The sequence below is a fragment of the Octopus bimaculoides genome, chromosome 4, assembly GCF_001194135.2.
Source record: "Octopus bimaculoides isolate UCB-OBI-ISO-001 chromosome 4, ASM119413v2, whole genome shotgun sequence".
In the NCBI taxonomy this organism is placed as follows: Eukaryota; Metazoa; Mollusca; class Cephalopoda; order Octopoda; family Octopodidae; genus Octopus; species Octopus bimaculoides.
This window is the reverse complement of record NC_068984.1, coordinates 16776954-16791705: the sequence shown is the minus strand read 5'-3', so window position 1 is coordinate 16791705 and position 14752 is coordinate 16776954. Positions and strand designations below refer to the sequence as shown.

The window sequence follows — 14752 nt, the reverse complement described above, 5'->3', positions numbered from 1 at the left end:
TTTCACTGCCATGTAGCATGGTTGTTCGTACGCATGCGTCATACAGTCTGCCTTTTACTCTGAGTGAGAGTCCCTTTGTCGCCAGCAGGGGTAAGAGCTCTCTAAACTTTGCCCAGGCTATTCTTATTCTAGCAGCTACACTTTCAGCGCACCCACCCCCACTACTAACTTGGTCGCCCAGATAGCGGAAGCTATCGACTACCTCTAGTTTTTCACCCTGGAATGAGATAGAAGTTGTTTCCTGTTTGTTTGCAGTCTTTATTGCACCTGAACATCTGCCACAAACAAAAACTAACTTGCTAGTTAACCTGCCTTTGATGTTGCTGCACCTCTTATGTGTCCAACATATATGCGAGGTCGTTGCCAGTGCCGCTGGACTGGCTCCTGTGCAGGCAGCATGTAAAAAAAACCATTTTGAGCGTAGCCGTTGCCAGTACTGCCTGACTGGCCTTCGTGCCGGTGGCACGTAAAAGCACCCACTACACTCTTGGAGTGGTTGGCGTTAGGAAGGGCATCCAGCTGTAGAAACTCTGCCAGATCAGATTGGAGCCTGGTGCAGCCATCTGGTTCACCAGTCCTCAGCCAAATCGTCCAACCCATGCTAGCATGGAAGGCGGACGTTAAACAATGATGATGATGATGATGTGTGTGTGTGTGTATGTGTGTGGAGGTGCAATGGCCCAGTGGTTAGGGCAGTGGACTCGCGGTCGTAGGATTGTTGTTTCAATTCCCAGACTGGGTGTTGTGAGTGTTTATTGAATAAAAACACCTAAAGCTTTATTGTTAATTATGAAAATATTTTTATTATTTATTTTTTATAAAGCCAAAATAATGCAAGCTATTAGAAATAATACTAGTCGATAGCTTGTACTTTAATTTGCTGCTGCAATATGTCAGGGTTAGAACCCCGTCTTCAGGATGTACAAATCATTGACATATATTATTTCTTGTAACTTGCATTATTTTGACTTTACAGAAAACTATAATAATTAAAAACATTTGGTTCTGGGTTCAGTCCCACTGCATGGCACCTAGGGCAAGTGTCTTCTACTATAGCCACAGGACAACCTAAGCCTTGTGAGTGAATTTGGTAGAAAGAAACTGAAAAAAGCCCATTATGTGTGTGTGCATGTTTGTGTCTGTGTTTGTCCACCACCACTGCTTGACAACCAGTGTGGGTGTGTTTATGTCACCATAACTTAGTAGTTTGGCAAAAGAGACCAATAGAATAAGTACCAGACTTAAAAAAGAAAATAGGTACTGGGGTCAGTTCATTTGACTAAAAAATTCTTCAAGTTAGAGCCCCAGTCTAATGACTGAAACAAGCAGATGGAAGGTATATACCAGGCAATGCTTCATGCAAACTGTACGACTCAAATATTTTTGTATTTGAATTTCATACAGATTTTAGTTCTGTCAACCAATCAAATATTCCTTCGTTACAGTCACGTGATTGATAAGCATAAAGCCACTCAAAAATATGTCTCAGTCTCTGACCCACTGAGAGCCTGTTGCTTAGTCCTGCCTTTTCTCCCACTACTATAATGGCCTCTGCTTCTTGGATCTGGCTGGCCTTGTACTATCTTCTCCCAGACTCCTCTCGCATGTCTCTCCTCCTGTCATCACTCTTGTTGCTTCTAGCCCAACTAGTCCTGTAATAGCCATAACTTCTACTTCTTCCATTCCAGAACATTGGTTAACTGTAACTACCTTCCTATACATGTCTTTCTTGTAGATGAAGACTTGAAATAGTTTAAGTGGAATATTAATGCCATCAATCTCACTGATCTCAGAAGGTCTATGAAGGCTACCAGCATTGTTCCTTCCCCAAGAGCCAAACGTAAAAATAATCATCTCCATGAAACAGATAGGCATGGCAGTGTGATTAATAAGCTTGCTTTGCTAGCATGTGGTTTTGGGTTCAACTCCACTGTGCAGCAACTTCAACAAGTGTTTTCTACTATAGCCCTGGGTGTTGACCAATGCCTTGTGAGTGAATTTTGGTAGACAGAAACTGTGGATGCCCATTGTGTGTATGTTTGTCTTCCCCCACTGCTAGACAGCCAGTGTTGGTTTGTTTACATCTCTGTAACTTAGTAGTTCAGCAAAAGATGACAACAAAATAAGTATATATATATATACATATTATACATGTATATATATATATATATATATATATATATATATATATATATACATACATACATACATTATATATATATATATATATATATATATATATATATACGGACCTATATACATACATACATACATACATACATATATGCACATGCATATGCACACAAATCTGAGATGAGATTTCAGTTACATAATTGAACTAAATAAAGAATATATTAGAGCAGTTGTAATGTATTTTTGCAAGACAATAATCTTGCTGAATAGTAATATTGTAAGATTTAAGCAGCTGTTCATATTTTAATTTTTGATAAATGTAAGTCAGAATTCTTTTATTTATAAGATCTATTGTCAATGACAGAGCATTTGGCTTTTGTTTCATGTCACAAGTACTTGATAATATTCTATTTTATAATTTAAGAGAACTATTAATTATATTTGAGGTAGAATCCAGAAGCAGTAAAATCATATAAGATTTTTATTAGCATTACAAACTAATGCTAATGAAAATAAACCAGTTTAACCAGTTTATCAAATAATTCTGGTTGAGCCAATACTGATTATACTCAGTTTCTAAATCTGCTAGAAACAGCAGCTGTTATTCCCTAAATCATATCCTATCGTCTTAAAATGGGTGTTCAAACTGGAAAATGTTCTGGATACATAATATCAGAAAAGAAAATTGGATGGGCTAGACTGAAAAGTCTTTGGTAAGTTACATAAAACAAGAATGAGCTGAAGATAAACAATTCTGGTTGTTATGCTTCCTCTCCAGTGTAAAAAATAGACATGCTGTAATACACTTAGACAGACAGCTACTTGGAGTTGAGAGAATATCTCATTGATGAGGTCACAGATGGTGACAGGAGGACTGTGATAAACCTGTCTGATTGATTGATTAATCAAACAATTGATTAGTTTGTTTGTTAAATGTTAACAAATTGACAAATAATAACAGAATTGAAATAGAACCAGTGTGTATTTATTATTGGCATAATGACTCTCTTGAGATAAAACAAACTACATAGAGTATTATCTATAAAAAAGCATTGCAGTGCTATCTATGTTCAGGTTGTAATAATACACCTTGGGTTCAAGCATAGTTAAATTCGCTTTTCAGTTAAGTGGTACTAAGTTTGATTCCCAACTGCATACCACCTTAGGAAAGTATCTTCTACCATCCAATTTTCTTTTCTGATATTATGTATCCAGAACATTTTCCAGTTTGAACACCCATTGGCCAAATCCATCATCATCATTTAACGTCCGCCCTCCATGCTAGCATGGATTAGATGATTTGACTGGGGACTGGCGAACCAGATGGCTACACCAGACTCAAATCTGATCTGGCAGAGCTTCTACAGCTGGATGCCCTTCCTAATGCCAACCACTCAGAGAGTGTAGTGGGTGCTTTTTACGTGCCACCAGCACGAGGGCCAGTCCGGCAGTAATGGCAACGGCCACACTCAAATGGTGTTTCTTATGTGCCACCTGCACAGGAGTCAGTCCAATGTTGTGAGTCAAATTTCCTAAATTAGAACTAAACTGTGTGGAAGATTATTGGAGATATCATGCCTGCTCTTGGATGTCTCCATGGTTTTGATTCTGGTCTAAGTATTTGGACCAAGTTTCCAGTCTGTGAATAACTTATCAGTTTCAGAGGCCCTTTAAAGCATTAAGGATATTACCATTTGTCATCTGCTGAAAACACACACACACACACAAGTAGATATGGCCCATTACACCTCTCCAGGGACATCTGTCTAGGATGAGGATAATTCCTAATTCAAACCTCTGCTGCCTTGTGGTGTTATTTATTGAGCATTTAAAAGAAGGTTAAGTGAGTAAACCCCTACAGAAAATCCTGTAGGAGAGACCCTAAAGCAGATATGTATGGTTATACTTAACCAATATCTGGCACCCCCTGTGGATTCATGGATGCTGTGAACATAATGACTTGTCTTTCCTTCATGGCTCATCAATGAGTGGAGAGATGGTAAGAGTACTTGATGCTAGGCACTCGCTTCTGAAAACAGCTTGAGCATAATAAAGCTGGTCATGAACTTTCAACGTGTGGTATGACGTCAGTGACTGGGGAGGCTGACCAGAAGGGCGAGTTGACCGGAAGAGGAAGAAGGGCAGAGGGAGCCTCGATCGGGATTCATGCCCTTTTCGAACGGGGTTGTGGTCAGGAGAAGACGTGCTAAGCGACGGTCTAGGCTTGGGAGAAGCAGCTGCTATTCCTAGTGTTCTTTGGGTCGGGGCAAGCTTCAAGGATTGGATACTGCAAGACAGACTCGCAGTCGACGAAAGGAAAACCGAGGTAAGGCGATTACATCTACTCGCATGCATACACCACACAACGAATGATGAAAAAGACATTCTTTGCCTTCAGCACTTAGTTCTATGAAGTTTTCTGGTTTTCCACTTTGAAATACATACTTCTTGTACAGAGAATAGCATCAAATTTACTTCATGATGAAAACGTTATTTGAGGAATTATATAAAAAAATTATTTCTGTTGTGTAACTGTTCATCAACAGTTGCTAGAAAAACTGCTGTAATTAAGTTTACAATATCGAGTTTGGTCATTAAGATGTCTGGATGAATATGACCTTCACTATTTTAACATATAGAGGTGAGATTTTTACATTTTTCCCAAAGCAGAGATAATAATTTCCACATGGAATCTAATGAATTATGGGTCTGTTCAACTTCTACTATTGATCTGCAATACAGCTGCTATTCCAGATTAGGTTATATAAATGCGATAGCAAGAGTTGTTAAATAGCTTTAGCTGTTGCTATGGAACATTTTAAAATCAGCTTTGGAATGTTTGAGAGTTCAAATTTGCTTTCTTTGAATTGAGATTTCTTTTAGCCATTACCTTCATTTATCACAATGGTAAGTGTTTATTATTTTAATCAATTCTGTCCATGGGGACCGTCATCATCATCATCATCATCATCTATGTGTCTTCCATGTTGGCATGGGTTGGGTGGTTTGACATGATCTAACAGTTTTAAGGATTGCCTCATGTGCCTATGTCTGCTTTGGTATGGTTTCTATGATTGGATTCCTTTCATAATGTCAACCACTTTACAGAGTGTCCCGGGTGCCTTTTTTGTGACCCTAGCACAGTGAGGTCGCCATGTAACTTTCAAGACTAAAAAGCACCCTCGACAAAGTGGGGGATGGGGTGGGGGGCAAAATAGTAGACAAAGAGAGGAAGCTTTATGCTAGGTGTTAAGATATTAAAGTAAGATAAAAGCAACAAGAACAGGTTTGTTGCTGTGGAGGGGATACATAGCTACTTCATATTAGATAAGAGTGTGTAGGAGTACTTGGGATGGCTCTGACAAGAGAAATAAAGATGTTAGTGACAAAGTGTAAAGGCATATCCACAAGGTAAAATAATGTGAATGGATTGACCTTGGCAGAATTCGAACCCAGAATGTAAAGATATGAAATGCTGCAAAGCGTTTTGCCTGGTGTGCTAATGATTCTGTCAGCTCACTGTCTAAGTCCACCAAAATATACTAAAACATGCAAGACTGATGCAATTAATGTGAAATTTTGAAATTTTGAAAGTTGGTTTAGAAACACATGGACAAGGATGGAATTTGACAAGTTTAGTGGAATAATGGACTGCATTTATACTTCCAGAAAGTCTTTAGGAAGGAGAATAGAGCGTGGGTAATAAATAATAAAAAACAAGTGGGTTGGTGGGGAGTTAGTGTGTGGTTTGTTGATTTTTCTCTTGAAATAGAAACAAGATATCTGTAATGTTAGCAAGCAAACATTTTCAGCAAACCTTATTAATAATGCAAATACATCTTTTTAAAATGTCTTCTTAATATTTAAATGATTAAAGAGGATGAACATTTTAAATATATTTAAGCTTTGAAGAGAGAAAATAATGACTAAAGATGAAATATATTTTAGCTCTCAAGAGAATATAAAGTGTTGCTTATGCAATTTCGGTATGGTTGAGAACATAAGATAGATCTCAGATAGTTAATACAGGAATCTTGTGAATGGAAACCTTTAAACTGATTAATATTCATGAGAAATAAGAGATTGACTCAACACCGCATATTGCTAAATATCATTAAATTGTCATATTCTGTGAGAGGATATATGGGAGATCATTGTTGATGGGGAAAACATAGATAGCTGTTAGGTGTTTTTGATATTAACAGAAGACAAGACAGGATTTAAACAAAGTATGGTTATGTCTTCTGAGAAGGATTGAATAAGGTTATTAATAATTCACATAAAGAAAAGAAAGGGTGTTTGTGTGATGATAGCTCTTTGGTATTTATGAGAGCTGAGAATCTCTAAGTGTTTTCAAAGCACGGAATTTAATTGGTGCTATAATTTGCTAATACGATAGCTACTTAATAGATTTAATAAAATCTAAGTCCCAATCCAACACTGATTGCTCAGAATAGCATAGCTCTAGTTGACAAACATAGACGATGAGTTTATATTACAACAGTAACTTCAGCTGCAGGGAGAATATGTACTTTTTATTGATAGGTCAGTTTTATTTAATTCAAGCTTGTCTGCTTTGCAATGTAAAGTAATTATCCACAATTACTCTACCTTGGAATCTGCTTATTATTACCAAACTATACACACACCCAGATCATTAAGTGGTCCTTTTTAATTTTAGCTATGATTTATAATATTAAGAAGGGCAAATCCAAGAAAGTGGACTTGAATAGTGTGTATATCATTCCTAAGTATATGGTACATTTGTGGTATTTTATATGGTATATTGCTTATTAATGATATATGGTATATTATACAATATGTTAAATGATATATTGAGTATATTAATGATACATTATAATTGAATAGAGCAGAAATAGAAGTTATAACATGTAACCGAATTTGATAAAAGAATATTAAACTTACCATAGCATTGTTTAGTGTCTTTGCAACCCATTGAAAGTTCAAATTGAATGAATGCCCCCGAATAGGTGGTCACATCTCTGGATATTGCATACCTCATATTACCTTCATCTTGAAAAGATTTGTATTTAATATTAGCATAAAGAAAAAGTATGATTTATTAGAGATTCATGACAAGAAAAAAATACAATTTAATTTTAACATTAACAAACTTGATCATCATCACATCTTTAAGAAAAGAATTAGCTTCGTTTATATCTATTCTACTACTGATTCTTATGGCAGAGATGTGAGAATGAACTTAAAAATAGACCAGTAAATACTGGGATACTTTGTGAAATTGGTAGTGGAAAGAAATTATATGACTTGTCAACATCTACAAAATATGCTTGTATTAAAATAATTTATATTCATTAATAGTAGGAAAGATGACCATTGGGAAATAAAAAGAAGAAACAAGTCTTTATTCCACCAAGACTTGTATGTTTAATAAGCATTTTAAGCACTTCAAAAAAATTGCCCTAGAGATACATAAAAGAGGAGATAAAAGTATTAAGCTTTCGATTGCTTTTGATTTACAACAGTCCTGTTGAGTTGTTAATGAGGGGATGTCCTGGAGAGTTAGGACATTTGCACACCATCAATGCAACAAAAATTTTGACTTGCTTAAACAAATATATTCATCAAACACTAGATATTCTTCCTCGGGATAGCCACAAAGTTATAGGAGTGGCAAAATATTTCAATTTAGAGGTAGATTAAGATAAAGTAATGCGTATTAGTTAGGACAACAATAGCGAGGGGAGTTCTGAAGCCAACAATGGAGTCTATATATAGTTTAATCTGATAAAAGTAGCAACTGAATCTCCCTCAAATCACACCCTACTGTTTAAAAAAAAAGGAACCTTGTAGTGTAGGATATACAAAAGGATGATGTGTCATGGTTGGAATGTCTTTGATTTATAGGTCTGTTTGATCCAAGCTGAGCTGGACTAATCCATGACAACAAAATAACAATATTACAATGTAAAATGAAGACCTCATGATCTCTAATTATCCTCTTTACAATTATTGGGCTCCAACTTGGATATTAAAATATTTTAATATTTTTTTACTTAGAAATCTCACTTGTGGGTCAATATAAATCCATTCTATTATGAATGTCACCTTCACAGATGTCAGTAGAATGTTTTACAAGATGTGTTTCCTGTTCCAGAGTCCATCAGCTAACAATTTAATTTAAAATTCCAAAAAGATAAATTTTATAATATTATGCAGACAATGGCTCCTAAACTGTGAAACCTGTTGAGATTATTCAATTCCATTCCAAATGCATAGAAACAAAAACATCATCTCATGTTGTATTTCTGTATCAACCACAAAAATGTAAAGCAATGGTTCTTGACCATTTTTCACCTATGGACCCCACTGATTTCTATTTTACTCGGATGGATCTTCATAGACATTTGATGTTTAAAAAATCCTATAACATTCTTTTTAATTAGATATTATCAGTTGTACAAAAAAATTGTTAAAATATTTTGCATATAGTAGAATTATAACCAATTTATTGTACATAAGTTTTAATAACAAAATCTTATATGGATCTCTAAGGGTCATATGAACCCCTGTTGAGAACCAGTGATGTAAAAGATGGAGTATACCTTCAAAGGAGAGGGCATCTGTAACAGACCCACAGACTTTTTTAATTTCTCCTCCAGGATAAAGCAGCCAGTTTGTGTCTTGAGGAATCGTTGGTTCATCCAGAAGCATTTCAGTGCCATCAATATCTCCACCAACATAAATCTGCACAAATGAAGGAAGTATAATTTTATTCATTAATTAATCAGTATTTTCTTTATTAAAACTCTACAGTGGGTGCAGGTGCAGGAGTGGCTTTGTGGTAAGTAACTTGCTTACCAACCACATGGTTTCAGGTTCAGTCCAACTTCGTGGCACCTTGGGCAAGTGTCTTCTACTATAATCTCGGGCCGACCAAAGCTTTGTGAGTGGATTTGGAAGACGGAAACTGAAAGAAGCCTGTTGTATATATGTATATGTATATATATGTGAGTGTGTGTGTGTTTGTGTGTCTTTGTTTGTCCCCCCAACATCGCTTGACAACCGATGCTGGTGTGTTTATGTCCCCGTAACTTAGCAGTTCAGCAAAAGAGACTGATAGAATAAGTACTAGGCTTACAAGGAATATGTCTTGGGGTCGATTTGCTCGACTAAAAGGTGGTGCTCCAGCATGGCCGCAGTCAAATGACTGAAACAAGTAAAAGAGCGGTTTGAAGAAACAAGACAATAATTAACTAATTTAACTAGGAATCCAAATGATTTATATTGAAATTGACCTGGATTAGGAATTAAGATGCTATGGCGATTAGTAAAAGATAAGCCCAATATTGAATAGTGATGAATGAAAATGTTAAGTGTTGGGTTAATAAATACTGTCTGAAGTTAAATGAAGGTGAGAAAGATTAAAAGATTATTACGTTAAAATGAAAGGATTTATGTCTTCAAACAAACACTTCTATCATTTGCCATCTTTTGACATCCAGGGTTTTCATGCTTGTATGGGTTGGATAGAATCGGGGCAAATTTTCTACAGCCAGATGACTTTCCTATTGCTAACCCTTTCCTGTTTCCTAGTAAGGTAATATTTTGCCGTGGAGGCGCAATGGCCCAGTGGTTAGGGCAGCGAACACGTGGTCATAGGATCACGGTTTCGATTCCCAGACCGGGCGTTGTGAGTGTTTATTGAGTGAAAACACCTAAAGCTCCACGAGGTTCCGGCAGGGGATGGTCGCGAACCCTGCTGTACTCTTTCACCACAACTTTCTCTCACTCTTACTTCCTGTTTCTGTTCTGACTGTAATTCAAAGGGTCAGCCTTGTCACACTGAATATCCCTGAGAACTACGTTAAGGGTACACGTGTCTGTGGAATGCTCAGCCACTTGTACGTTAATTTTACGAGCAGGCTGTTCCGTTGATCAGATCAACAAGAACCCTCATCGTCGTAAGCGACAGAGTGCCAACAACAACAATATTTTGCCATTGTTAAGCATGATTTCTCTGAAGGTTGGAAATGAAGGATGCTGCCTGTATGATGGTGATGCTCGTTTACAACTATCATGTGGTGTCAAGGACAAGGAGACATAAATACACAAACAAACGTGTGTGTGTGTGTGTGTGTGTGTGTGTATATATATATATGTATGTATGTATGTATGTGTGTGTGTATGTGTATGTGTATATATATATATATGTATGTATGTATGTATGTATGTGTGTGTGTATGTATATATATATATATATATATATATATATATATATATAGCATTTAAATAGCATTTTTTGACCTGCTGTCACCTGTATCATTGATTCTGTTACTATCATTCTTAAATTAGTGACATTGGATAATAATAGAATTAACGGTACCTTTGTAAATTAATTTTATATATATATATATATATAATGGGCTTCTTTCAGTTTCTGTTTGTCAAATCCACTGACATGGCTTTGGTTGGCATGTGTTGTGGTAAAAGACATTTGCTCAAGCTGCCATGCAGTGGGACTGAAATTGAAACCATGTGGCTGGAAAGCAAACTTCTTAACCGCACAGCCATATCTGTGCCTGGACTTATATAAGATTCTATGATGCCAAACTTTTCCAGAATACACAGATTTGTTTTCAAGAATTTCTTCATGGAAATCTTAATTTATGGTATGTTCATCAAAAGTGTTCTAATGCCTCATTGTACTGTGATCATGAAATGAAAATGTGATCTGAATAATGTAAGTCTAGTATTACCGTACTCAGTTTTCACAGATATTTACAAAAATACAGACTAAAACCAATGAAAGCAAACATTTGTAAAAAGGAATTTCTTGATTGCCAACCTGATCGACTGCCCATTGTTCAGTGAAAGTACCATCGGTTGATGGCTGCCACCATTGCAGCTGGGTAGAATTTGTTCGAGCTTTCTCAGGCAGATGAAGAACAATGTATTCAGGTTTGTTACTTTCATAGGAAAAGTCAAATTGCTCAAAGGTATGCCATGTAATTCCACCATCGACTGAATATTGGACATACACTGGAGGGGTACCTGTGCTGGGAGGAGAGGCTTTACAACCAAGTCGCAGGAAGAATTGAACAATACTGAAAGGAAATTAACAAAATTAAAGATTAATTTATTCTTGAATGACAGAACACTGAAATAGATAAGAAATAGCTCTAGTATTTATTGTTGAATTATTATTGTTGAAAAAATGAGATTGTCATGGTTGGAATGCCTTTGATGACAGGTCTGTTCTAGCATGGTTGCTCTAGAGTTAAACAATATAAATATTCAATGAGTATCTTATTAACATATTGAATTCTGGGGTAATAATTTTGATATTGCATGAGGTTGTGCTGAAATAGTTAAGAGACATAATGTAAATGCACAATAGAGTTTTCTCTATAAAAATAGTACAAGCTTTAGCTGTAATTACAGTGTGTGATTAAATACAGTGGGCAAATATAAACAAATGTCTAAACAATCTCTTTGCAGGCAGAAAAAGGAAGATCAGTTTGATTGGTTTTGGTCCTATTTGGGGTAACTAATCAGAAAGTGTGTACCCCCTGGTCTTCTGCCCACAGAGAAATTGTATACTGCCACTACTATTAAGAACTGCACTTGACCATAAAAATCTGATGTACAGAAAAAGTTTTGCTGACAGTTAGGTCAATTGATTACTGATGTGCACAACGGTGCATATTAAATAGTGCAAAAACATGTTAGATTTTGTCTTGTGCATTTAATTATCTGCAGTGTCAACTAACATTCGTACTACCAAAATAGATAGATATATTCTATTCCCTTCTATCTCCATTGCTATCCATCTGCCACTCTCCTTTCATAGTCTCATAAACATTCCTATCCACTCATCCTATCCTTTGTTCCACTTCTCTCTTATATTCACCCTCTTGTTCATTGCAGTTATTCCCTGACATCTTATCATCACAGTCTTCCTTTTTCCAGCTGCTAGGGTACCTATGTGTTCCTGTCTCTCTATCATAGTTCAATCTCTCATCACCTGGCATAAAGGCACCTCCCTCAATACTACTCTCCCTCCTCAGTTGAAGGTCTTGTCTCACAAGTTACTTGGTGACCTCTGCAGTTCTGATACTATGAAAAATGCACCAAGTACACTCTGTAAAATGGTTGGCATTAAGAAGGGCACTTGGCAAACGATAGAGCTTGATGCACCCCTCAAGCCTGTCAGTTCCTGTTAAACCATCCAACCCATACCAGCATGGGTAAATAGGGGTTAAATGATGGTTTGCATTATCCAAAGCATGTTGTTCAGTAAATCAATTAATATATCATCTGACAAGATATAGATGTGGCATTCAGACTAATTACCATCACAGTGATATACTAGGATATATGAATTTACTAAAGTAAAAGAATATAGTCATAGCTTTATACATTATCATGTATGCAGGAGATAGTTTATGAGCTAAATTTATAGTGTGGCTTCAATTCCTGTTTCATTAATGTCATAAGTATTAGCATTGTATTTCTATGCTTGTTCTGTTTTGGACCTATCCATATATTTTGGGTATATATAAAAAAAGGGTAAAGACCCCCTTTGGTCATGAATGACCATGGGATTGCAACTAGAAAGTTCCCCTCCGAGGTACAAGTCCAGGCGAGGTTGTTTGTGGAAGACCAGCAGTCTCTTATGCATACCAGTCTCCCTTCTCCATGCCACCGATGTTGCCCAAGGGAAAGTCAGAAGTTGATACAACTTAGCACCAGTGACATCGCAACTCATTTCTTCAGCTGAGTGAACTGGAGCAACATGAAATAAAGTGTCTTGCTCAAGAACACAACACACAGCTCAGTTCTTGAATTGAACTCTCAATTTTATGATTGTAAGTCAGACACTCTAACCACTGATTCATGCACCTTCACTGGGTATATTTAGACAATGAGATTTAGCCTCGAGAGTAATTTCTGGGTTGTATAAAGAACTGACTTATAAGCATTATTTCTGAGTGGATTATCACAGTTTCAGACAGCAATGCAGTGTTATCGTAATTATTTCAGTAAGAAAAAAAAATCATTGATAGCTCAATTTGTCAGGAAACCATGTTGGTGTATTTAGTTAAAAGTGTGAGAAAATGTATTTTATTAGAAAGAAACTATAAAAAATCTTTTGTAGATTTCAGTATAAATCAATGAAAAGGCAATAATGAATTAGTTTAAAATAATAAAAGTGTTTCTACCTGACACGAGACAAATCTAGGTCTTTGCTAATAAGAACTCTGTCACCATTTTCTCCAAAGTACAGACTTGCACCTCTGATTAAAAGACCACACTCTTTAGGTGTAATACGGCCATTGCTCCAAATAGACCATTTTTTCTCATCCAATGCAGTTTGTGCTGTTAGAGAACATAAGGAGAATGTAACATAATTATTATTAATATAGAGTGAATTACAACAGTGACATTAACAACATTATACATATGAGCACATACAATACACTTTCTTCATTGTTCAGGTATGTACCAGAAAACACATACATATGCACACACATGCATGCTCTCTCTCTCTCTCTCTCTCTCTCTCTCTCTCTCACACACACACACACACATACATGTACACAAATATATGCTGTAATTAAGCAGTATTCACAATAAATTCCAAATACAGTGTATCAGTTACCTTCAAGCAACTGTGAAGATGGTTTCTGAAAGTAATCTCGAACTGCACTTGATCCACCCAGCACTGGTTCCTTAAACTCTTCTTTCATAGAGGTGGGGTGTTGTTGGAGGGGAGTGCAGCTGTCTCCTCCATAACCCTCATCACATTCACACAACATTGAGCTCCCGCAACTTCCATGTCCATTGCAATTACTAAGGCACATCATTCCAATAAACACATTATCAATAGCCCACTCTGGGGCATAGTCAAAGTGAGGAATGTATCCTTGTGTCCAACGGAAGCGAATAGCACTGTTTTAATAAAAAAGCAAAAAAAAAAAAAAAGAAATAATATGTTGTCGGCATATATTATATCATATCATAGTATGGGAAGCAGAATTGGTTAGCTTTATAATGATAAAAAAAAAAAAAAATTTCGGTCTTACAGCTTTGCTACTATGTTGTAAAAATATTCAATGTTAACCCTTTTGATACCAACCTGTTTGAAACTACTTCTGATTCTATGATTCAAACTTTCTATTTTTAAGAGATCTATGTTAACCCCTTAGCATTGAGATTACTCTGTCAAATGTAATGCTCATTTATTCACATTGTTTTGAATTGATCCTCCATTATCTTGTAACTTCAAGATTTCAATGATGTGATTGTTTATTTTTATAATGGCATTGTAGGATAGGTGTGATGGACTGGATCTAACCAGTTTTAACATAAAATTGGCAGAATATTTTGGCTGGATATTGCTGGTTTAAATGCTAAAGGGTTAAAATTCTCCATCAAAATTTCATGCTAATTTATGTTTCAAATACAAGCATAATAAGGATAAAGTTATTTTATTAAATTTTTCATTGTTTTCAAAATTAATTAGAACAAAACAAAGGCAGTGTATTTGAAAAGAAATATTGTAATAAAAATGTTTATTACATTTAAGTTTACCATAGACTTTTCACATTTCTTGCAAAACTCTACCTGGCTT

At 36.0% G+C, this 14752-nt stretch overlaps 1 protein-coding gene across 1 annotated transcript in view; it reads right to left on the bottom strand.

The window, feature by feature from the left end:
- LOC106875197 (reelin) overlaps positions 1-14752 on the bottom strand; it is a 200233-nt gene that overhangs the window by 38306 nt on the left and 147175 nt on the right. The window contains exons 39-43 of the mRNA XM_014923240.2: positions 13781-14070; positions 13341-13497; positions 10964-11222; positions 8721-8862; positions 7060-7167 (exon numbers count right to left, since the gene is read on the bottom strand). Of these exons, the coding sequence (XP_014778726.1) occupies positions 7060-7167; positions 8721-8862; positions 10964-11222; positions 13341-13497; positions 13781-14070 (956 nt within the window). The remainder of the gene's footprint in view (positions 1-7059; positions 7168-8720; positions 8863-10963; positions 11223-13340; positions 13498-13780; positions 14071-14752) is intronic.